General features: G+C 39.1%; 1 protein-coding gene across 4 annotated transcripts in view; it reads left to right on the forward strand.

Annotated features, from left to right (window-relative positions):
• Positions 1-21,552, forward strand: part of MTM1 (myotubularin 1) — a 106,637-nt gene extending 85,085 nt beyond the window's left edge. For 3 of the 4 annotated variants that reach the window (XM_050775334.1, XM_050775333.1, XM_050775335.1), the window contains exons 11-15: positions 5,852-6,058; positions 7,731-7,823; positions 8,448-8,561; positions 11,520-11,696; positions 19,837-21,552. In XM_050775334.1, coding sequence (XP_050631291.1) covers positions 5,852-6,058; positions 7,731-7,823; positions 8,448-8,561; positions 11,520-11,696; positions 19,837-20,004 — 759 coding nt within the window. In that variant the 3' untranslated portion in view covers positions 20,005-21,552. The remainder of the gene's footprint in view (positions 1-5,851; positions 6,059-7,730; positions 7,824-8,447; positions 8,562-11,519; positions 11,697-19,836) is intronic. The other variant, XM_050775336.1, reaches the window with a different exon arrangement.
• Positions 21,553-23,003: the final 1,451 nt, after the last annotated feature.

Consider the following 23,003-nt stretch of genomic DNA (forward strand, 5'->3'; position numbering starts at 1 on the left):
AGCTAATCATAAAGTACCACAGGCCCTTCCTTGGAAACATTTCTGTCACTCTCATAGTCCCCTCACCCTCACACTGGCATTATTCACACTAGGCCATTACTACCCCTGTCTTTGCACTCTTAAAATGGTTCTGTTTTCTCTTCCTTCCCTCTCCTATCTATTCTATAAGCAGCTGACAGAGAACATTTTGCTAAAATATCCTGCTATTCCAAAACCTCTGGGGGCTCCCAACAGCCTAACCTGACAGTCACGGCCCTGTTCCTCTGGCTTCTGCAGGTTTGTAGATTAACCTGCAACTACGGAAATCCTTACTCTTCCTATTTCCATCTCACTTAACACCTGTTTCTAGGCCTTTGTCTAGGTCGTCCTCTTTCTCTAGAATGGATTTCCCCATCCTTCCACTTTCTTCAAGGACCAGATCAAATCCCACCGAATCTCAAAGGGAATGTTCCTTCCACTGACTTTGCTATACATTTTGTCTCTTTTTACACATACCTATCATCTCTTCAATCATATGTGAACCTCCTTAAAGTCTTATACCATTTTCCCATTCACAAGGTCTAACATAAAAAACAAAATAAAACTGTTTATTTTACAATAGTTTTCAATTTACAGAAAAATTGTAAAAGTACTATAGAAAGTTCGCATGTACCCAACCCAGTTTTTCTCTTTATTGACATCTTACAATGCTCACAACTATGGCATGTCACATTGTACGGTACATTTGTCACAACTAATGAACCAATATTTATACATTATTAACTCATTATTAATGCAGTTCATACTTTATTTGGATTTTCTCAGCTTTCACCTAATGTCCTTTTTCTGTTCAAGGATCCCTCCCATCGAGGTATCACATATTTAGTTGTCACAATTAGTTGTTTTGTTTTTTTGTTTTTTTTTTTCACAATTCATTGGTGAGGATGACAAATTCATAAAAAAATGAAAGTCAGGCAAAATAAAAATAAGATTTGATTGGGACCTTGGTCAAGAGAAACACCATGCATTTGGGGTAGTGGTGGGTCATCCACCTGGTGGTGTCTAACAGGCAGGCTTTCTGCAAAGTAGAACCCAAAATAGAGACTTAACACTGAGATGTCGGTTGGGCAGTCAGCTATTGGGCAACAAATGCAAGCAAAGCCCTTTAATGTAGTTTCTGAGAGGATGTGTGGGGAAAAGATCAAAGGACTTTGAGTGGAGCTTTGGGCCTGTTTGTATTCAGGGCAGGAGGTAAGAAGTGGAGCTCAGTGAAGGAGGCATATGAGAGAAATGGACATCAAAGGAGGATATTGGAAGGTAAACAAAGGGTCTTAAGAAGAAAGGGTCAGTGGTACTTGAAGGAGGTTTATTAACGAGGTCCTTTATGACCTTGGGGTTGTCTAGTGATGTGGTGGGCGTGAGTGAGAAAATAGAGGTAATGAATATCGACTGTTCTTTTAAAAAGAGAGGGAGTTAAGGAAGGGGGAAGTGTTGAGGATCATATGACTATGAGAAGGGCTTTTCAAGTCATGGGAAGCTTTAGCCTGTTATGTAGACGAAGAGAAAAGATTTACTTCAGGATTTTTTTTTTTTTAAGGGAAATAATCACACAGGTCTGAAAATATGCTCATGATAGTGGAAAAACAGAGCCAGCATGGTGGCTCATGCCTGTAGTCCCAGTGCTTTGGGAGGTCAAAGCGGGAGGATTGCTTGAGCCCAGGAGTTTGAGACCAGCCTGGGCAACATAGTATGACCCTGCTTCTTACAAAACTCAGACAAACAAACAAACAAACAAAAAATAGTTGTGGTGGTGCACAACTGTAGTCCCAACTACTCAGGAGGCAGAGGCAGGAAGATTGTTTGAGCCCAGGAATTTTCAGGCTGCAGTGACCTATTAATATGATTGTACCACTGCATTCCAGCCTGGGTGACAGAAGAAGTCCCCATCTCTTTAAAAAACAAAAAGTGGATAAGCATTGGAAACCACCTAAATGTACAAGAGAAGTTTTAAACACACACACATACAGAGTTTAGAAAAGTATCCACCAATATGTGAATAATTATTCTTTCTGAGTAATAGGCCTATGTTTTCTCCATTTTTTTCCCAGGGAATATATATTACTTTTGTAAATAAGAGGAAAAGATTTTTTTAAAAAAGAGAGCACACATACAGGAGTTATTGGCAAGGTGGCTCAGCTGCTACTCTGAGCTAGATAGAAGGAAGAGAGACTGGGTGAAAGTAGGTCTTGTTCAATGGCTCAGATGTCTGAGGAAGTTAGGAGGTAAGGCCATCTGCAAAAGATGAAGTATGGCAGTTAGCACTTAAGAAATGTGGGAAATGTTTTAAGAGGCCTCTCTAAGGTTTTATAGTGTTGTCTATAGCAAAGGGGATATGAAAGAAATGAAAGAAACTGTCATTGTTCTGTACAGAAGCCAAAGGAGGCACCAGGAGACTGGAGTCCAGGTGGAAACCCGTAATGATATCTGACCCAGGGCTTCTCAGGCATCAGTCACACCATAGCAATTCAAACAGTGGAGCAGAGTTGCGGATAGCCTTGAGTTGGACCTAGAATACTGGATGGAACAAGGGGAAAATCCATTCCCTGCCTCTTCCAGCTTCTTGTGGGCACATCATTCCATCCTCTGCCTCTGTGGTCACATTGCCTTCTCCTCTTCTGTCTGTATGAAATCTCCCTCTGCCTCTCTCATATCAGGATTTGTGTGATGTAATTTAGGGCCCGCCTGGATAATCTGGAATTATCTGTCATCTCAAAATCACTAACTTGATCACATCCACAAAGTCCCTATTACCATGTGAGATAGTATACACAGGTTCCAGGGATTAGGACCTGGACATCTTTGGTGACCATTATTCAGCCTCCTATACTATTTTATAGCCCTGGGTCTGCTGACAGGTGGAGTGGCCATCACTAACCTGTAATCTGGTGAAATGGTGTCACCACTCAGTGTATGAAACCAGGGCAAGCCTTTTGCAATGAGAAAATCACCATCCTTAGCATGCCTCTCAAATCATCATTCCCGTTCACTGACAGCCCCAGCAGGGTGGAAGGAGGACTCTGTAGTGTCTGGAGCTTGTATGTTCTCTTTGTCCTTTTCAATACAGTACTCTTTCCGTATAGTCCTTCTTCTTTTAAAGTATCATGTTATTTTGGCCTTCTTGGATGGCAGCTAGCCGTCATTGAGCCTGTGCTCAATGTCAGCACTTTATGGGGAGCATCGTTTAGCCCAAGACAAGCTAGTAGGGATATTGCTCATTTCTTCACAGTAGAGAGAAAGAAACCATGGTTACTCAATTGGCCCAAAGCACGAGATACCAAAAGTGGAATGAGGTTTCAGGCCCAGGTCTTCAGCCATAGAGCCAGTGCTCTTAACTACTGTGATGTATACTGCTTGATGGCTGTCATTTCTTTCATCAGTCACGAGTCCATCAGATTATTTAAGTTTTTGGTCATGTGTTTTTAAAACTCTGGTTTAGTTTTATTAGATAATTATAGCTGTTTCTGTCAGAAGTGATTGTGGGAATTAATACTTAATTGGAACACAACTAATTTTTCAAAATAATTGGCTGAGATTGAATCCTTTTTTTTTTTTTTTTATTATAAGTGAGGGAAGTATCTCGAGTGAGAGTTGCCCTCTGTAAAAATGCATTAGAACCCCAACTTCATTAAATTGGACTCAAGTGATCTAGTATATTACCGTTGCTTCTCAACAGCCGTTTCTTCAGAAGTACTTCAAATGAAAATTGTAAACAGAATTTCAAGGAGAATACTTAAAATGCTTGAAGAAATAAACAGCTCTAGTCATTTTAGGAGTAATGGATTTTGTACAGCTAATTGATGTGCCGGGCATCCTTAGGTCCCTTAACCTTTCCTTCTTGGCACTACTTTATCCACTTATCTTTAGTTACATTGTATATGTAAAACTAATGAAGTTACATTTCTTTATTTTTGTAGATTCAAGGGGTAAATGTACAGGTTTGTCACATGGATATATTGCATAGTGAGGTTTGGGCTTCTAGTTTACCTATCACCCGAATAGTGAGTATTGTATCCAGTAGGTAATTTTTCAACCCTCATACATAGGATCTTTCACTTGGTCTGCCTTTTCCATGAATTAGTTAAAATAAACGAATTTCCATTTCCATTTCCATTTCCTTGAATTGGGTGAAATGACTGTAACAGATGTCTGTTGCATGGCTGCTAGAATTTTGGAAGCTCCATGGAAGAAGTCTTTTAAAAACCAACCCAAAATAACATAATATATACAAATTGTTGATACACATGTGAAAAGAAGGAACTCTCATACATTGTGGGAATGTGAAATGGTACAACCACTTTTGAAAATAGTTTGGCAGTTTCTTTTAAGAATTAAACATGCATTCACCATATGATCCAACCATTTCACTCCAAGATATTTTACCCAAGAGAAATAAAAACACTGTGTCCCTTCAAAAAATGTGTATGCAAAAGTTCACGCCAGCACTATTCATAGTAACCAAATGCTAGAAACAACCAAATGTCTGTCAGTTGATGAATGGATAAATAACATGTGGTCTATCTACATACAATGGAAGGGTATGTGACCATGAGAAGGAAGGAAGTACTGATTCATGCTACAACACAGATCAACCTTGAAAACATGATGCTAAGTGAAAGAAGCCAGTCACAAAAGGCCACCTATTGCATTATTCTATTTATGTAAAATTTCTAGTAAAGGCAAACTATAGGGACAGGAAGCAAATCAATGGTTGCCTGGGGCTCAAGGTGGGAGAAGGATTGACCTTAGATGGCACGGGTAAACTTTTTGGGTAATGTGGGTGTTCTACAACTAACTACATTATGGTGATAACTGCACAACTGTATAAATTTGCTAAATCTTATTGCACTCACACTCAGGATGGGTATATTCCATAGTTTATAAAGTATATTTCTGTAAATGCATGAATCATCAAAAAATGACATCATAGCAATAACCCATTGTATACATAAATTTATTGATACTTCTAAGTCTCAAATTTTTATTAGAATGCTTTAAGTACCCTACTGTTTATGAGCCAAACAAGAGTTGATATATTGCCAATTTAAAGGTCAAAAGGTGGATTTCACTGTATCAGTCTTTTACAGTCTAGACGCAACCTGTTGGGTCAGTGATTTTTTTTTTTAATCTGATCACTGTTATGGGTTGAATTTTTGTCCCTCAAAAATTTATATGTTGAAGTCCTGACCCCCCGTACCTCAGAGTGTGACCCTATTTGAAAATAAGGTCTTTGCAGACATGTTTAGTTGAAATGAAACTGTACTGGAGTAGTGTGGGCCCTTACTTTGTTATGACTAGTGTCCTTATAAAAAGAAATTTGGACACAGACACACACACACAGTGAGACTGCCATGTGAAGATTGAAGTTTTGCTGCCACAAGCCAAGGAACAACCAGAAGCTAGAAGAGTGACCTGGAAAAGATCTCTAGTGATTAGCGTGGCACTGCCAGCACCTTGGTCTCAAACTTCTAGCCTCCAGAACTGTGAGACAATGTATTTTTGTTGTTTAAGCCTCATAGTTTGTGGTACTTTATGACAGCCCTAGCACACTATCACAGTCGCATCCATGAAAATAAGTTTGGGATGCAGTTTGGCTTTTGGTTTGTTTGGGTTTGTTTTTTAATACCTACGCACATTCAAATGCAGTGTCTGTAGAGGATAATCAACAGATCCTGCAGCTCTTAGTGTTTCATTTTGATAAATCTTTGTTCTGGACATTAATATTTTAAAGCATGGCTTTTTCTAAGTTTAAAAACTATCAAATTTAAGCAGTATCTTATAGCTCCCTACTGACTCACATATTTTTCTTTGTCAGCTCGTTTTGACAGGAGCCATTCAAGTAGCAGACAAAGTTTCTTCAGGGAAGAGTTCGGTGCTTGTGCATTGCAGTGACGGATGGGACAGGACTGCTCAGCTGACATCCTTGGCCATGCTGATGTTGGATAGCTTCTATCGGAGCATTGAAGGGTTTGAAATATTGGTGCAAAAAGAATGGATAAGTTTTGGACATAAATTTGCATCTGTAAGTAAGCAAAGCTAATTTCTAAAAATAGATCACTACCATTTGCGATTTTAAAACTAGTTGTTAAGTTACATATTCAATATTACAATGAAAATCTGAGGAGTGTAATAAAAACTTTACGAGTTTGAAAATGCATGATGCCTTGGGTAGTGAAAGTCTTTTTAAAAAGTGACATGTTTATCCATCTGCACTGTTTGCAGTTTCACTTGAAAGTAATACAAAGAATCTTCATGGAAATGTTTACGTTGAAATTTCCTAAGAGAAGGAAGATAGACAATTCTTTCTCAAATAATATAGCTATTAGAGTCAAATATATTTTATAGACTTTTAGTTGAGGCTTTTATTTCTGATATGCATTTTTTAAATCATCAAGAAATGAGTAAGTTCAAAAGCACTATTGTATAACATGGTGACTATAGTTAATATATTCTTTAACAATGTTAAAAGAATGGATGTAAAGTTTTCTTACCACAAAAATGGTAACTGTGAGGTAATAATGTGTATGCTAATTGGTATATTCAGTCATTCTACAATGTATATATACTTCAAAACATATTGTACACAGTCAATGTATATAAATTTCTCTCTCGAAAATAAAAATAAAATAAGTTTTAAAAAATAACCCCCCAAGAATTTTTTTAAATGAAATCATCAAAAGAACCTATTATAATTCATATTCCTAGGTCTTATTTCCAGATGCCCTTTGAATACACATTTTGACCCAGCTCCCCAGTGATTCTCATGAAGGAGATCCGTAGGCTACCCTTTCAGAAACACTGCTATGTATCCTTTTAGCCTTCACCCAGGTTTCATAGTGTGAATAACATTTTCAAGTAGAAAGAATCATTGTGTTTTTGTTTTGTTTTGTTTGTTTGTTTGAGATAGAGTTTCGCCCTTGTTGCCCAAGCTGGAGTGCAATGGCGTGATCTCGGCTCACTGCAACCTCCACCTCCTGAGTTCAAGCGATTCTCCTGCCTCAGCCTCCCGAGTAGCTGGGATTACAGGCGTGCACCACCATGCCCAGCTAATTTTTTGTATTTTTAGTAGAAATGGGGTTTCACCATGTTAGCCAGGCTGGTCTCAAACTCTTGACCTCGTGATGCGCCCGCCTCAGCCTCCCAAAGTGCTGGGATTACAGGCGTGAGCCACCACACCCAGCCATAGAAAGAATCATTGTTTAGTAAATGAATATATTGTGAGATTTTTTGGTTTTTTCTTGTTTTTAAGAGAGAAAGAACATTTAATTCTAATAATCATACCTTTTGGACATGATTTTAAGTCTCGAAACTTTAGGATTGTTCTCTTTGCAACTGAAAGAACTAGGTTGAGTGTATTGCTAACATACTATGTAGGATAATCATGTCCATTCTATCTATAGCTGTTTAGGACTCATACAAAATTCCAATCATATGAAATAATTGTAACAATCACCTAGGATGATGATTCTTTGGCAATTTTTATTGGTATTTTACAGACGTTTATATACTTAATTTCCATTATTTTGAAACCTTACATTGCCTATATTGCCATGGAAGTATATATTATTTCCTCTCTGAGAAACTTGGCATTTAGAAGGCAGATTGCTGAACTGTATTGTCACATTTTGTGTTATATGCTTTCTCAGTTTTGTACCCATTAATTAAAACAAATTATCTTCATCAATTTATTTCAGCGAATAGGTCATGGTGATAAAAACCACACCGATGCTGACCGTTCTCCTATTTTTCTCCAGTTTATTGATTGTGTGTGGCAAATGTCAAAACAGGTAAGGAATATGTGGGATGGAAATACATTCGACTTAATGTTTAAATTAAACATTTTAATATAATGGTTGGGATTTGACCCCAAAATAATACAGGGTAGAGATAGAGATGAAGCACGACTGGTCATGTGTGAATAATTGCAGAAGCCAGGTACATGAGTGTTCACCTTTTTATTCCTGCTACTGTTGATATATCTGGGATTTTCCCTTAAAAAGTTTTAAAAATTAAATATTTAACTGTTATCTCTACTAGTGGAAGATCAATGAATTGACAGTACCAAGTTGTCGTTTATATATATTTTACACTGACACTTCTATATAGCTGTGTCTGCTATCTCATAATACCTTGAATAACTAAACCACACTGTACCTGCAGGAGAGCCCAGAAAATCAGCCTGTTTATCTCCTTTTCCTCTTTATTGCTTTATTTAACACTTAAAGTGCTCAGTCCTATATATACTGCCAAAAAAAAGAACAACTGTAGTATGTGTGCAGATTACAGCCTCTGCTGTCCTTTCTAGAGCCCTACAATGTGGCAGCATTTGTTTACTTCTAAGGTGTATCTTTCTACTTTTTATAAAGTTTCAGTCCCAGTTTTTCATGCTTTGTTTGCTTGCTTTTGTTTAGTTCCCTACAGCTTTTGAATTCAATGAACAATTTTTGATTATAATTTTGGATCATCTGTATAGTTGCCGATTTGGTACTTTCTTATTCAACTGTGAATCTGCTCGAGAAAGACAGGTGAGTTAAAATGCTAATTTTTTGTTGTTGTTATATATTAGGCTTGCCAAAATGTATGTAGTCTGCCATGAAATATAAAAATATGATTAGCTTGTAAGACACTGTCTTTGACCTCAAAGAGTAGGAATTACATTAAATGTATGCATTTTGTGCTCTATAAAGGAAAACCTGAGGCTGGGTAACTTATAAAGAAAAGAGGTTTAATTGGCTCACAGTTCTGCAGGCTGTACAAGAAGCATAGTGCCGGCATCTGCTTAGTTTCTGGTGAGAACCTCAGGCTGCTTCCACTCATGGCAGAAGGTAAAGGGGAGCCAGTATGTAGAGATCACATGGTGAAAGAGGAAGCAAGAGAGCAGGGAGAGGGTGCCAGGCTCTTTGTAACAACCCAGCTCTCTTGGTAACTAATATAGAGTGACAACAAACACCTAAGAGAGAGCATCAATCTGTTCATGAGGGCCCTGTCCTCATGACCCAAACAGCTTCCACTAGGCCCCACCTCCAAAACTGGGGATCAGATTTCTTTTTCTTTTTCTTTTTGTTTGTTTGTTTGTTTGTTTTTGTTGTTGTTGTTTGAGACAGGGTTTCACTGTTGCCCAGGCTGGAGTACAGTGGCACAATCTTGGCTCACTGCAACCTCCGCCTCCCGGGCTCAAGCAAGATTCTCCCACCTCAGCCTCCTGAGTAGCTGGGACCAGAGGTGCGCGCCACCACAGCCGGCTAATTTTTGTATTTTTAGTAGAGATGGGGTTTTGCCATGTTACCCGGGCTGGTCTCGAACTCCTGAGCTCAAGTGATCCACCCGCCTCAGCCTCCCAAAGTGCTGGGATTACAGGTGTTGAGCCACTGCGCCCAGCCTGGTGATCAGATTTCAACATGAGGTTTGGAGAGAACAAATATTCAAACTATGACAGAGCTTCCCCCAAAAGTAAAAATATAGCTACCATATGATCTAGCACTCCCACTATTGGGCACATATCTAAAGGAAATGAAATAATCATGTCAAAGAGGTTATCGGCAGTCTCATGTATATTGCAGCACTATTCACAGTAGCCAAGATATGGACTCAACCTGTGTCCATCAACAGATGAATAAAGAAAACATAGTACCTATATACAGTGGACTACTACTCAGCCATAAAAAAGGAAATCCTACCATTTGCAACAACATAAGTAAATCTGGAGGACATTATGCTAAGTGAAATAAACTAGGCACAGAAAGACAAATACCACATGATTTCCCTTATGTGTGGAATCTAAGAAAATTTGAACCTATAGTAATAGAGAGTAGAAGGGTAGTTACCAGGGGCTGGGGAAGGGGTAAGGGAAAGGGGGACATAGTGGTCAAAAGATACAAACCTTCAGTTATAAGTACTGAAGACCTAATGTGCAGTATGGTAATTATAGTTAATGTATATTTGAAATTTGCTAAAATAATATTCTTACTACAAAAAAAAAATTGGTAACTAGATGAGGTGACATGTTAATTAGCTTGATTGCGGTGATTATTTCATAATGCATACATATATCAAAACATCACATTGTATACCTTAAATATATACAATTTTTGTTTGTCAGTTGTAAATAATACTGGGGGGAAAAACACAATTGTTTCCGGGAAAAGAGGTGAGAGAGAGCACTTTTTTTCATAACCTTGTCAAACTATTTGGCTTTTTAAACTATGTGCATATATAAAAATAAAAACAGTAACATGCAAATAAATACAATGTGGTATATAGATTTTGGCATCAAAAAGGTACAACTGAGGTTTTAGGTGGATTCAAAGAAAGGCAAAATTATGCTGTCATTCATGAAATGAAATACATATGTTTAATAAATTTCTTTTCTTTTTTTTTTTTTTTTTTTTTTTTTTTTTGTCTTTTGAGATGGAGTTTCACTCTTGTCACCCAGGCTGGAGTACAGTGGCACGATCACGGCTCACTGTAACCTCTGCCCCCCAGGTTCAAGCAATTCTCCTGCCTCAGCCTCCCCACCACTCCCAGCTAATTTTTGTATATTTGGTAGAGACGGGGCTTCACCATGTTGGCCAGGCTGGTCTCAAACTCCTGACCTCAGGTGATCTGCCTGCCTCAGCCTCCCAAAGTGCTGGGATTACAGGTGTGAGCCACTGCGCCTGGCCAAGAAATTTCTTTAGTCATTTATTTTGGGATGTTCTTTCAGGCTTCCAGTTTTAGCTTATTGCTCTTTCCTTATTAAAGTCATTACTGGGAAAAATTTCAGATTGTACCTTTGGTAATTTTAATTCTTGTATTTTTATTTCCCTAGCTCTGGTGTTTTGTTTTGTTTTGTTTTTCTCTCTCTAGTTTATGGTCAGAATTTTGTAAACGCCTGCAATAGAAAGCAATGCAAATGTGAATATCTTTATGAGATGGCAACACTAGGCTAAAAAGTGAAGACTTCGTGTAGTCAGTTATCCAGATGTTTTCACAGATATGGATGTTGACATGTAGATTAAACATCTGGATGGTTGATTAAAATAACTATGTCCAGATGCCTACCGTCAAGTAGACACAGATTAAGATTTCATAGTTCCAACAAATAGAAAAGTTTTAAAAGTCATTGGGATCTTATGATAATTTTTCTTTTCACTGAATTAAGAAGAGTATACTACCTATCTGTTCATAAATGTTTTACCTAGCCAGGAATACTCTTCTTAGGTCAGTGAATTGCATTTAATGGTACAGTATCCTGCACCCCTGTCTTCAGGCAGAAATAGTGGCTCTCAAGCTAGGCCATTACCTATGCAAATATCGATAAGTGGCTGCCAAGCACTCACTGGCCCGTGAGGCTTTTTGAGCTATTATGAGGATAATGTAAATGTATGATTCAATTTGATGCTGCGCTGTATTGCTACAGGCTGCAAAATGGCTTGTGGATTTATGTGTGTTTTTACTTAGGCTTTCCACTTTCTCTCTCTCTCTCTCTCTCTCTCTCTCTGTAGAAAGTTACAGAAAGAACTGTTTCTTTATGGTCACTGATAAACAGTAATAAAGAAAAATTCAAAAACCCCTTCTATACTAAAGAAATCAATCGAGTTTTATATCCAGTTGCCAGTATGCGTCACTTGGAACTCTGGGTGAATTACTACATTAGATGGAATCCCAGGATCAAGCAACAAGTAAGTGAAGTAGCACTGTTAAAAGATAGCAATGTCAACTGCTTGCCTTAGATAATATTATTTGGTAAGGATTTTTTTTAACAGCATGAAGAAAAAGATCAGACTCTAAAAACACACTTATTGTTAAACTCAACCTTAATTTAAATTTTTTTAAATTACTAAACCATGTGTTTTGATGTTAAGCTACAATTCTTCTGCCAATGTGATATAATTGTTTACTATAATGCAAGCTGATTTAAAGCTCTAGAAAATTTGAGTTTTCATAGCCAGAGATTTCCTTTTATCACTTGAAGTAGTTGTTCATTATACAGACATTGTTAGAACATTCTTTACATTGACTAGACTTAGATGATCCTGTTACGAAAATGTTTGCTACTCTCATTCAGGTGTATGCACTAGGTCAGCTAACATCAGATTGCTTTTCACTGAGTGTATTTACTTCTAAAATAAAGATAATTACTCTGTCAATGGTAGTAAATTCAGTTGGCCATTTATCAAACAAAAATGGAAACAATGAGTTTTGAAGTGAAAGACTCTACATTTTGTTAAAGACACACTTGGGCTTTCCATTCTCCCACCTCCGCTCCATCCAAAACCAGAAGGAAAAACAGCCTGTTTGTAAAGGCTCAGCAGTGCTTCAGTTTGTTGATTTATTCTAAGCATTATAAATATTCAGTATTTGTGATGGTTCTTTGTAAAGGTTTGCACATTTTCCTGCAGTGTGGGTGGTCGACTACCTGTTCTCACAGTTCAGTCTTGCATAAGCACCAGCTTTAATGCCAGAAATAGGCTGTCCACAGCAGGGTCCCATAGCTGTGGCCTCTCTCTCAGATTGTTCATTCCTCTCAGGCAGTTGGCTACACGCCAGTCTGTGCCCTGCCTCCTCACTGGAGAAGTGCCCATTTCAAGCTGGCACCCTCATTTCAAGGTCTGTGCTACTCACGTGAAAGGCTTTTGCAATTTGGTAATGGTTGAAATGTGTATTCTTTTGGAAAGTGACAGATTCCAGGGCTTGAGAACATTCACTTGTTTAGTTTGGAATTTGAGAAGCAAATGGGGGGAGTTTATTTAACAGTAGTTCTAGCATTTTGGAATATCAAGTAAAGAATAAATAATAATCCTTACAGAATTCTAACTGCTTTTATAAGAGAGGTGTTCCTCATTAAAAAATATTTTACAGATGAGCACTGTGTTTGTCCTATAAAATAAACCTTTTCCATATTTGTCATGGCTTGTTTTTAAAATACTGGCAATGAGAAAGTACGGGTAGTTTTTGTAGAACTCCTGTAATCTCTTCTCACCCATTTGTACTTGGAGAAATTCTTGAAATTCAAGGAATTTGGAGCAGTTCATTTCTGAATTCATGAAGGTAACAATGATAATAATTATGTGACAGGTCAAGTTTGAGGGTACATCATTAGAAGAACTTAGTAGAATATATTTATCCCTCTTATTCTCATAGATCTTGGCAAAATGGAACTGGCCTGGAGAGGAGTGCTCATTCTCTGGTAGGGGTTTTTACTTTGAGACAGGAATTGGCCTATATTGTGATCTATTGGCATGAATTCAGAAAAGAAAGAACTTATCCTTTCTATGTGGATTTTCTGAATGTGAAGGATCCTATACACGTCTTTATCTCCCTAGGCACTTTGTGTTTTCATCTACCAAATCTTGAGTGTTCTCATGCAGGCACTGGGGGGATGCCGAGATTAAGAAGAGGCGGTCTCTGCCCGTGAGTAGCTCCCAAGCTGGTAGGGGCGGTCAGAAACATAAGCCAATGATTATAATGCACAGGGATAAGTGTAAGAATAAAAGTATGAATTAAGTACATTAGGTTTTCTTAAAGATCTGCTTATGTAGAACATTATTTCATACAGAAATAGATTAAATCAAATCGCATAGGACTTTTAAAAGTACATAATATAAACCTAAAAGAATGTACTTAACCACTTAAAAGTTAAATTGTTATTCAGTTGCGTGAGCCAGAAGGTATACAAACAATTACTGGCCACCTATAGTATTCACAGCACTATGGTGGTATACTATCAATGTTGAAAGATACAAAAGAATATATAGCCTCATAACGAGCTGTTAGCCGCAAGGAAGGCAGGATTAGTGTGCTTTTAAAAGCAAAAGCCACCAACCCTTGCTGTGACATAAAAACTCAGCAGAGTTTATGGAAAGACCAATGCTTACATTTGAAAAGCTATCAATAAGCAGATCTGGTGCTTTTATTTAATACGAGGAAATTACTCATGTCAAAAGCATAGTCACATTACAAACCTGAGTAGGAATTTCAGCTGCCAGTGAGCATCATAGGGTACTCTAGGAACCACTGCATTACATGTAGCTGTTAATCAGGGTTACACTGGATGTATTGAAATTTTGTTTAGTGGTAACTGAAGGATGAGATTCAGGACAAATATTAGCAGGCTGACCTGTGTGGCATTTGTTTCAGTCATTTTTGATAGAAAAATTAAAAGGGATCTGAATATGAAAATTGTTTGAAGCCTAAAATACTTCCATAATGAGCTGATTGCCTGTCTTCTTTTCCATGCCATGCCAAGCTGGGACATACTTTATAATTCATTTCCCAAGTGAGAAGTTGAGGTGTAATATTTTGTCACTTGGCTTGAAGTTTTCATTTCTTGTTGTTTGTCTTTGTATTCTATCACAAATGGACTCTTCTTTTATCTCCTCTAAGTGGTTTGTGTTTGTCTGTAGCCCAATAACTTCTACATATTTTATACCCATTACTTGACTGAATTATCTTTTTATTTCTAACAGTTTTTCTGTGTACTCTCTTCAGTTTTCTAATGATACAGTCATGCCATCTGCAAAAATTACTGTTACCTGATTTCTTTTTCTTATCTAATTGCACATGCTCATTGTAATACTCAAGCTGATTCTAAATTCTAATACTCATATTTCAAAGGGAGGTTTTAAAAATAGCCACAATTTTGGGGGAGAATATCAAGAACCTGCCCTGCTATATAGCAAGACTTACTTGGAACAGAGTAGAGCCCAGAAACAGACCTGCATCGATGTGGAGACTTGGAATAGTAAGAAGGTGGTGATGTAACACATCCCTATGAGTGGAATGTTCAGTAAACGGTGCTGGGACTGGAAATAAAAGTTAACATGTGAAAACAGAACTGCTAACGTTTCCCCCAAAACCTCTTCCTCCTGCCATCTTCCCCATTTCAGTTCGTGGTAGCTTCAGCCTAGTTGCCCTGGCCAGGAACCTTAGAGTCATCCTTCACACCTTTCTCTCCCACACCCCATGTCCAATCTGTCAGGAGAGCTTGTTGGGCTCTGCCTTCAAAACACATGTAGAGTCCGAGCACTTCTCACTGAGCCCCCACCACCACGCTGGTGTGTGTTGCCTGCCCTCTCCCGTGTGTGGCAGCAATGGCCTTCTAGCTGGACCCCCTGATGCTACCTTTACTTCTTTCTGCTCTTCTCAACATGGCAGCCAAAGCAGATCATGCCACTCGGCTGCTGGAAACTGGCCAGGTAGCTGCTCACCTCACCCAGAGTCCAGGCACAAGTCCTTACAATGGCCTCTTAAGCCTCGTGTGACCTCCACCCCACCCCTTACCTCTGTGACCTCCTGGCATCCTCACCAACAACTCTTTCTCACATGCTCAGCTTCAGCCAGACGCCTCTGCTCTTCCTCAGACACTCAGGTATCCACTTGATGCCCTCCTTCATCTCCCTTAAGTCTTTGCCCAAAAGTTACCTCTTCAGTGCAGCTCACTGCAACCATCCAGTTTAGAGTGGAATCCTCTTACTCTGCTCTAGTCTTCTGTAGAATTGATCACCTTCAAACATTCTGTGAAACTCCCAGGATGGTTAGGTTCGTCGTTTGTCCGTCTCCCCCTGCTAGAAGATAAAGGCCATAAAAATAGTCATTTGGGCCTCCTTTGTTCACTGGTGGATCCTGAGCACCTAGAACAGTGTCTGGCCCTCAGTTGAATTTTAAGAGAAAAATGGACAAAGGATATTAGCAAGCATCCCACAGCACTTACTGGGTGTTAGGCATTCTGCCAAGCATTTTTGAAAAACTTCCCACTGCCAGGTCCACCCTAAAAGTCACAGTGATCATAGGGAGAATGGGATTAAGAGACTTCTGTAATCCTATGGGGCTTTGTAACTGGAGCACTAATGGAAGCACCAGTCCCAGTAGAAATGTGGGCACAGTTCCATCTCTGCTGCATTTGTACCTGGCTTTAGCTGATTCACACCTTGGCTGCCTGTAGTGGGTAGAATGGTGTGTCCCCCAAAAGACAGCGACCCAGAACCTGTGAATGTGACCATATTTGGGAAAAAGATCTTTGCAGTTGTAATTAAGTTTAGGATCTCAAGATGAGATCATCCTAGATTTAGGGTGGGTGAGCCCTAAATCCAATGACAGATGTCCTCAAAAGAGAAAGGAGGGGAAGATTTGAGACCCAGACATAGAGGAGAGAAGGCCATGTGAAAACAGGCAGAGATTGCAGCGATGCTGCCATAAGCCAAGGAACACCTGGAGCCACTAGAAGCTGGAAGAGGTGAGAAAGAATTCTCCCCTAAAGCCTCCAGAGGGTGCATGGCCCTGCTGACGTCCTAATTTGGGGCATCTGCCCTGCAGAACCATCAGAGAATAAATTTCTGTTGTTTTAAAAGCCACCCAACTTTGTGTTAATTTTTTAGGGCAACCTCATGGCTCATGCTCCCTTCTCTGGGATACAGGTTCTAGAAAGTGTCTGCTTCTAATAGAGACCATTCTCCTGAACATTAAAAATTGGATCCAGACCAGATACAGTGGCTCACATCTGTAATCTCTGCACTTTGGGAGGCTAAGGCAGGAGGATCACCTGAGCCCAGAAATTCAACACCAGCCTAAGCAACATAGTGAGACCCCCTGCCCCATCTCTACAAAAAAAAAAAAAAAAAAAAGTTTTAAGTAGCCGGGCGTGGCAGTGCATGCTTGTAGTCCTAGCTACTTGGCCGGCTGAGGCAGGAAGATCGCCTGAGCCCAGGAGTTCAAGGTTACAGTGTTCAAGGTTTTGCTGAGCTATGATTGCACTGCACTCCAGCCTGGCAACAAAGTGAGACCCTGTCTCTTAAAAAAAAAAAAATTAACTGCAGCATTCTTCATCAGTGTATTGTCTTCACAGCTTCCTTGTTGGTGCTCACAGCTTCAGCAAATAGTTCAACATAGTAGAAAGCAGGATGGTTCTGGAAACCACTATATGTGGAAGGCACTTCTGTTAGATGTTCAGCTTTTTTCTTTTTTTTTCTTTTTTTTCCTTCAAAAAAAAAAGGGGGTGGTGGATACATGTGCAGAACGTGCAGGTTTGTTACATAGATATACGTGTGCCATGGTGGTTTGCTGCACCTGTTGATCCATCCTGAGTTCCCTCCCCTCACCCCCCACTCCCCAACAGGCCCTGGTGTGTGTGTTCCCCTCTCTGTGTCCATGTGTTCTCAATGTTCAGCTCCCACTTATGAGGGAGAACATGCAGTGTTTAGTTTTCTGTTGCTGTGTTAGTTTGCTGAGGATGATGGCTTCCAGTTCATCCATGTCCCTGCAAAGGACATGATCTCATTCCTTTTTATGGCTTCATAGTATTCCATGGTGTGTATGTACTACATTTTCTTTATCCAGTCTATCATTGATGGACATTTGGGTTGGTTCTATGTCTTTGCTATTGTAAATAGTGCTGCAATACACATGTGTGCATGTGTCTTTATAGTAGAATGATTTATATTCCTCTGGGTATAATGGGATTGCTGGGTCTAATGGTATTTCTGGTTCTAGATCCTTGAAGAATCGCCACACTGCCTTCCACAATGGTTGAACTAATTTACACTCCCACCAACAGTGTAAAAGTGTTCTATTTCTCCACAGCCTTGCCAGCCTCTATCATTTCCTGACTTTTTAATAATCGCCATTCTGACTGGCATGAGATGGTATCTCATTGTGGTTTTGATTTGCGTTTCTCTGATGATCAGTGATGATGAGCTTTTTTTCATATCTTTGTTGGCCACATGTATATCTTCTTTTGAGAAGTGTCTGTTCATATCCTTTGCCTACTTTCTGATGGGGTTGTTTATCTTTTTTTGTTGTTGTTGTAAATTTGTTTAAGTTCCTTGTAAATTCTGGATATTAGACCTTTGTCAGATGGGTAGATTGCAAAAATTTTCTCTTATTCTATAGATTGCCTCTTCACTTCGATGCTAGTTTCTTTTGCTGTGCAGAAGCTCTTTAGTTTAATTAGATCCCATTTGTCCATTTTGGCTTTTGTTGCAATTGCGTTTGGTGTTTTTGTCATGAAGTCTTTCCCCATGCCTATGTCCTGAATGGTATTGCCTAGGTTTTCTTCTAGGGTTTCCATGGTTTAGGGTTTTACATTAAGGTCTTCATATATTGCTTAAGCTTTCTAGAAAGTGCTTGCCCCTGATCCCTTCAAAACATTAACTTTCTGGAGTACTGTTCTGTTGTATATCTTGACCTGGGTGTGATAACTTAAGTGTGTATGTATGTCAAGATTCACTGAGCTGAACATCTGAAGATTTTGCACTGTGCGTGGTTTATATCTCAGTACAAAACTTTTAAAACTTAACATGCTGGGAGAATCGCGTTATGCTCCAGCCTGACTTCTGCCTTTGTATCAACATCAATCCCTTGTTTACTCATCAAAGTAGTCACCATTGTAGCAAAAGATGCTATTAACTCACTTCACTCACACAACAGTGCCATGTGAGGGCTATGCTGTTTTGATTCCCATTCTACAGATAGGGAAATGGAGGCACACAGAAGGTGAGGGGGCAAACCCAGCATTCACACCCAAGGCGGAGCATAGCAGAGCTGCTATGGCTGTCAGCCATGTATTAAGATGGGCAACACGCACATGAAAAGATGTTCTAGCAGAGCAATACAAACAAAAACTACTGTGACATACCATGTTACAGCCCTCAAATTGGAAAAAATGATAATAATCGTATACTCCCAAGTTCTGGTGAGAATGCAGAACAATGAGAACTGCCAGGTATCACCAGCAGGAGCCTCTCTGCAGACAATTTGGCAGCATCCGGTGAGGTTGAAAAGACCATATTCTACTTCTCAGCAGTTCCACCCCTAGGAAAATTCCTTAGAGAAACACTCGCATATGTGCTTGAGGAGATGTGTACAAGGATACTCAGTACAGCATTGCACACACTACCGAAGAACCCTGGAAATCACTGATTACCCGTCAGCCTGGGAAGGGGTGGAGAAACTGGTTTATTCCTTCAATGCAACTTAAAAAGGATGAAATTCAGAAAACATGTTGGGTCAAAATGTCAATTAATAAATACCAGATGGTACCAGTGATGTAAACTCTGATAAAATACAAAGTAATACTGTATTTTGTTGCTGGATACTCACAGGGAAAGTGTCACAAATCTGCACAAAAAGGAAGGTCACATGGCAACTTGAGAAGAGTTGTCCCTCAGAGTGAAAGAGAACAGTGGGCCTGGGACGGGCAACACGGGAGACTGGAGCTGTGTTTGGGCTGATAAATTTTAAAAGATGGCGACACGTGTGAGGAAATGTGTACATTAGGTATTTCTTGGTGAACAAATACTTAGTACTTGGGTGTTTAGTACTGTATGTTGTACTTTCCTGTATGTGTCAATGAGGCAGTAGTTAAGGAAAGTATGTATTATGTTAAACTTTGAGTTTACATAATACCTACTTAAGGCCGGGCGCGGTGGCTCAAGCCTGTAATCCCAGCACTTTGGGAGGCCGAGACGGGCGGATCACGAGGCCAGGAGATCGAGAGACGATCCCGGCTAACACGGTGAAACCCCGTCTCTACTAAAAAATACAAAAAAAAACTAGCCGGGCGAGGTGGCGGGCGCCTGTAGTCCCAGCTACTCGGGAGGCTGAGGCAGGAGAATGGCGTAAACCCGGGAGGCGGAGCTTGCGGTGAGCTGAGATCCGGCCACTGCACTCCAGCCTGGGTGACAGAGCAAGACTCCGTCTCAAAAAAAAAAAAAAATACCTACTTAACTTATTTACAAAGCAGCAGTCGCAGCAGATGGGTGGAACAGGTGAGTTCTCGTGACATGCCTGGCGTAAAGTGTAACTCAGGTCTCTGGTTCTCTCCAGCAGCCGAATCCAGTGGAGCAGCGTTACATGGAACTCTTAGCCTTGCGCGATGAATACATAAAGCGGCTTGAGGAACTGCAGCTCGCCAACTCTGCCAAGCTTTCTGATCCCCCAACTTCACCTTCCAGTCCTTCGCAAATGATGCCCCATGTGCAAACTCACTTCTGAGGGGGGCCCTGGCAGTGCATTAGAGCTCGAAATAAAGGCAATAGCTGACTTTCATTTGGGGCATTTGTAAAAAGTAGATTAAAATATTTGCCTCCATGTAGAACTTGAACTAACATAACGTTAAACTCTTGAATATGTGCCTTCTAGAATACATATTACAAGAAAACTACAGGGTCCACACGGCAATCAGAAGAAAGGAGCTGAGATGAGGTTTTGGAAAACGCTGACACCTTTAAAAAACAGTTTTTGAAAGACAAAATTGAGATTTAATTTACCTCTTGAGAAATACTATATATACAATATATATTTTGTGGGCTTAATTGAAACAACATTATTTTAAAATCAAAGGGAAATATGTTCATGAAATGCATTTTCCTGAAGCTGCTTAACAGTTGCTTTGGATTATTTAATATGAATCCAAATGTGAAAGATGCATGTTACTGCCAAAACCAAATTGAGCTCAGCTTCTTAGGCATTACCCAAAAGCAAGGTGTTTAAGTAATTGCCAACTTTTATACCGTCATAAGTGGTGACTTAAGGAGAAATAGCTGTATAGATGAGTTTTTCATTATTTGGAAATTTAGGGGTAGAAAATGTTTTCCCCTAATTTTCCAGAGAAGCCTATTTTTATATTTTTAAAAAACTGACAGGGCCCAGTTAAATATGATTTGCTTTTTTTTAATTTGCCAGTTTTATTTTCTAAATCCTTTCATGAGCTTGCCTAAAATTCGGAATGGTTTTCGGGTTGTGGCAGACCCCAAAGAGAGCACTGTCCAAGGATGTTGGGAGCATCCTGCTGCTTAGGGGAATGTTTTCACAAATGTTGCTCTAGTCAATCCAGCTCATCTGCCAAAATGTAGGGCTACCGTCTTGGATGCATGAGCTATTGCTAGAGCATCATCCTTAGAAATCAGTGCCCCAGATGTACATGTGTTGAGCGTATTCTTGAAAGTATTGTGTTTATGCATTTCAATTTCAATGGTGTTGGCTTCCCCTCCCCACCCTACGCGTGCATAAAAACTGGTTCTACAAATTTTTACTTGAAGTACCAGGCAGTTTGCTTTTTCAGGTTGTTTTGTTTTATAGTATTAAGTGAAATTTTAAATGCACAGTTCTATTTGCTATCTGAACTAATTCATTTATTAAGTATATTTGTAAAAGCTAAGGCTCGAGTTAAAACAATTAAGTGTTTTACAATGATTTGTAAAGGACTATTTATAACTAATATGGTTTTGTTTTCAGTGAATTAAGAAAGATTAAATATATCTTTGTAAATTATTTTACGTCATAGTTTAATTGGTCTACCAAGTAAGACATCTCAAATACAGTAGTATAATGTATGAATTTTGTAAGTATAAGAAATTTTATTAGACATTCTCTTACTTTTTGTAAATGCTGTAAATATTTCATAAATTAACAAAGTTTCACTCCATAAAAAGAAAGCTAATACTAATAGCCTGAAAGATTTTGTGAAATTTCATGAAAACTTTTTAATGGCAATAATGACTAAAGACCTGCTGTAATAAATGTATTAACTGAAACCTAAAACTATTTTCAGGGCTGTAAGTGTGTATGTGTTGGAAATGTGCATGGTGGCCATCTGATTTCTTTTCCTGGGTCTACTTCATGTACTTTTTATCTCACTGGCAACCTTGCAGGGCTCTCCCAAAATTTCAGCACGATTGGGCATTTAAGTGCATTAACAATGCAGATTTTAAGAGTTACAACTGTCTAGGAGGATGGCTTTTGCAAAAGTGAACACGCAAAACTTCAGGCTCTGAATAGGGAACACAGCAGTTGATAGTAAGGGATGTGAAGATATTGGTTAAATAAGCCATAGTTAGTTGATGTCTCGTTAGGTAAGAATTTTTAAAATTCTCCAAACAATATTGCCAGTTGGAAATTATGTTGTTTACATATGTACATTCTAAGAATGCTGAATAGTTATAGCAGTAAACTAAAACTGACCATTTTTTGACAATCAGAATAGATCACGTCCAACAGAGCTTAAAGAAAAATCAGAATAGGACTCTTAAATGACTAAGTGTATCTTTCATAACGATGAGTATTTGAAGTACTTTGTGAAGTCCTTCCTCAGACATTGCCGCATTGAACCCTCACTAGGACCTTATGAGCTAGGTGGCATTCTGTTACCCCTATTTTTCGACTGAGTAGAATGCCATTGTTCCAGGCGTTCACTGACATGGCCCACGTCCTACAGCACCACCACAGGTTCATACTGATGTTAGCCTGAAGTCTACATTTGAGTTCCCACCGAATGGCCTGAGCTCTGCCTTTTGGAATGAAATTGAAGAACCTCTCTTCCTGGGACAACTCTTCAAATAATTCAGAAACATATATTTTTGATAATAGGTTTCATTTCTAAATATAGTCATAGCACTTTCTGACCTGTTTTTGATAGTGCAGCAAAGCTTATCCTTTTGCTTTTTTGGAAGGAATAACACTCAAAAAGTCTCAGAATAAGCTGAGTAGTATTTTATCACTTGCATAATGCAGATCTGTGGTGTCATTCAGACAACTCTTGTGGCATTTGGGTACATTAGGCAAAAGCAGGACTGTCTAAATGGAAAATTCTTAATGTGGGAATTTATTAAAGAGTGTATACTCCTGTTACTGGAGGATGCACCCACTGGTGGCCATTAAAGCAAAAGAGGGGACACCCGAGAGAAATGGGAAATGTATGCAGTGCGCACCCCACAAGCAAGAATAATAGCACACTTGCAGAAAAGCATTACATGGTTGAACTACATTTCAGTTGAATTTTTTAGGTTTACAGAACCACTAAAAGTATGAAGCTGGAATACCAACATTTGAAGTAGTCTGACATGCCAAACTGATTGGTAGATTTATAAGTTAAGGGATTGTTACTGAGGTCTTCCTTCCATATTGAACATACTTGGAAGAGGAAAGAGGAGCAAAATGCAGGATTTTCACTTTCTTATGAGGCTTAGATTCAGACATGGATTAGTTCTTATTTG

Source organism: Macaca thibetana, chromosome X (assembly GCF_024542745.1).
Source record: "Macaca thibetana thibetana isolate TM-01 chromosome X, ASM2454274v1, whole genome shotgun sequence".
Lineage (NCBI taxonomy): Eukaryota > Metazoa > Chordata > Mammalia > Primates > Cercopithecidae > Macaca > Macaca thibetana.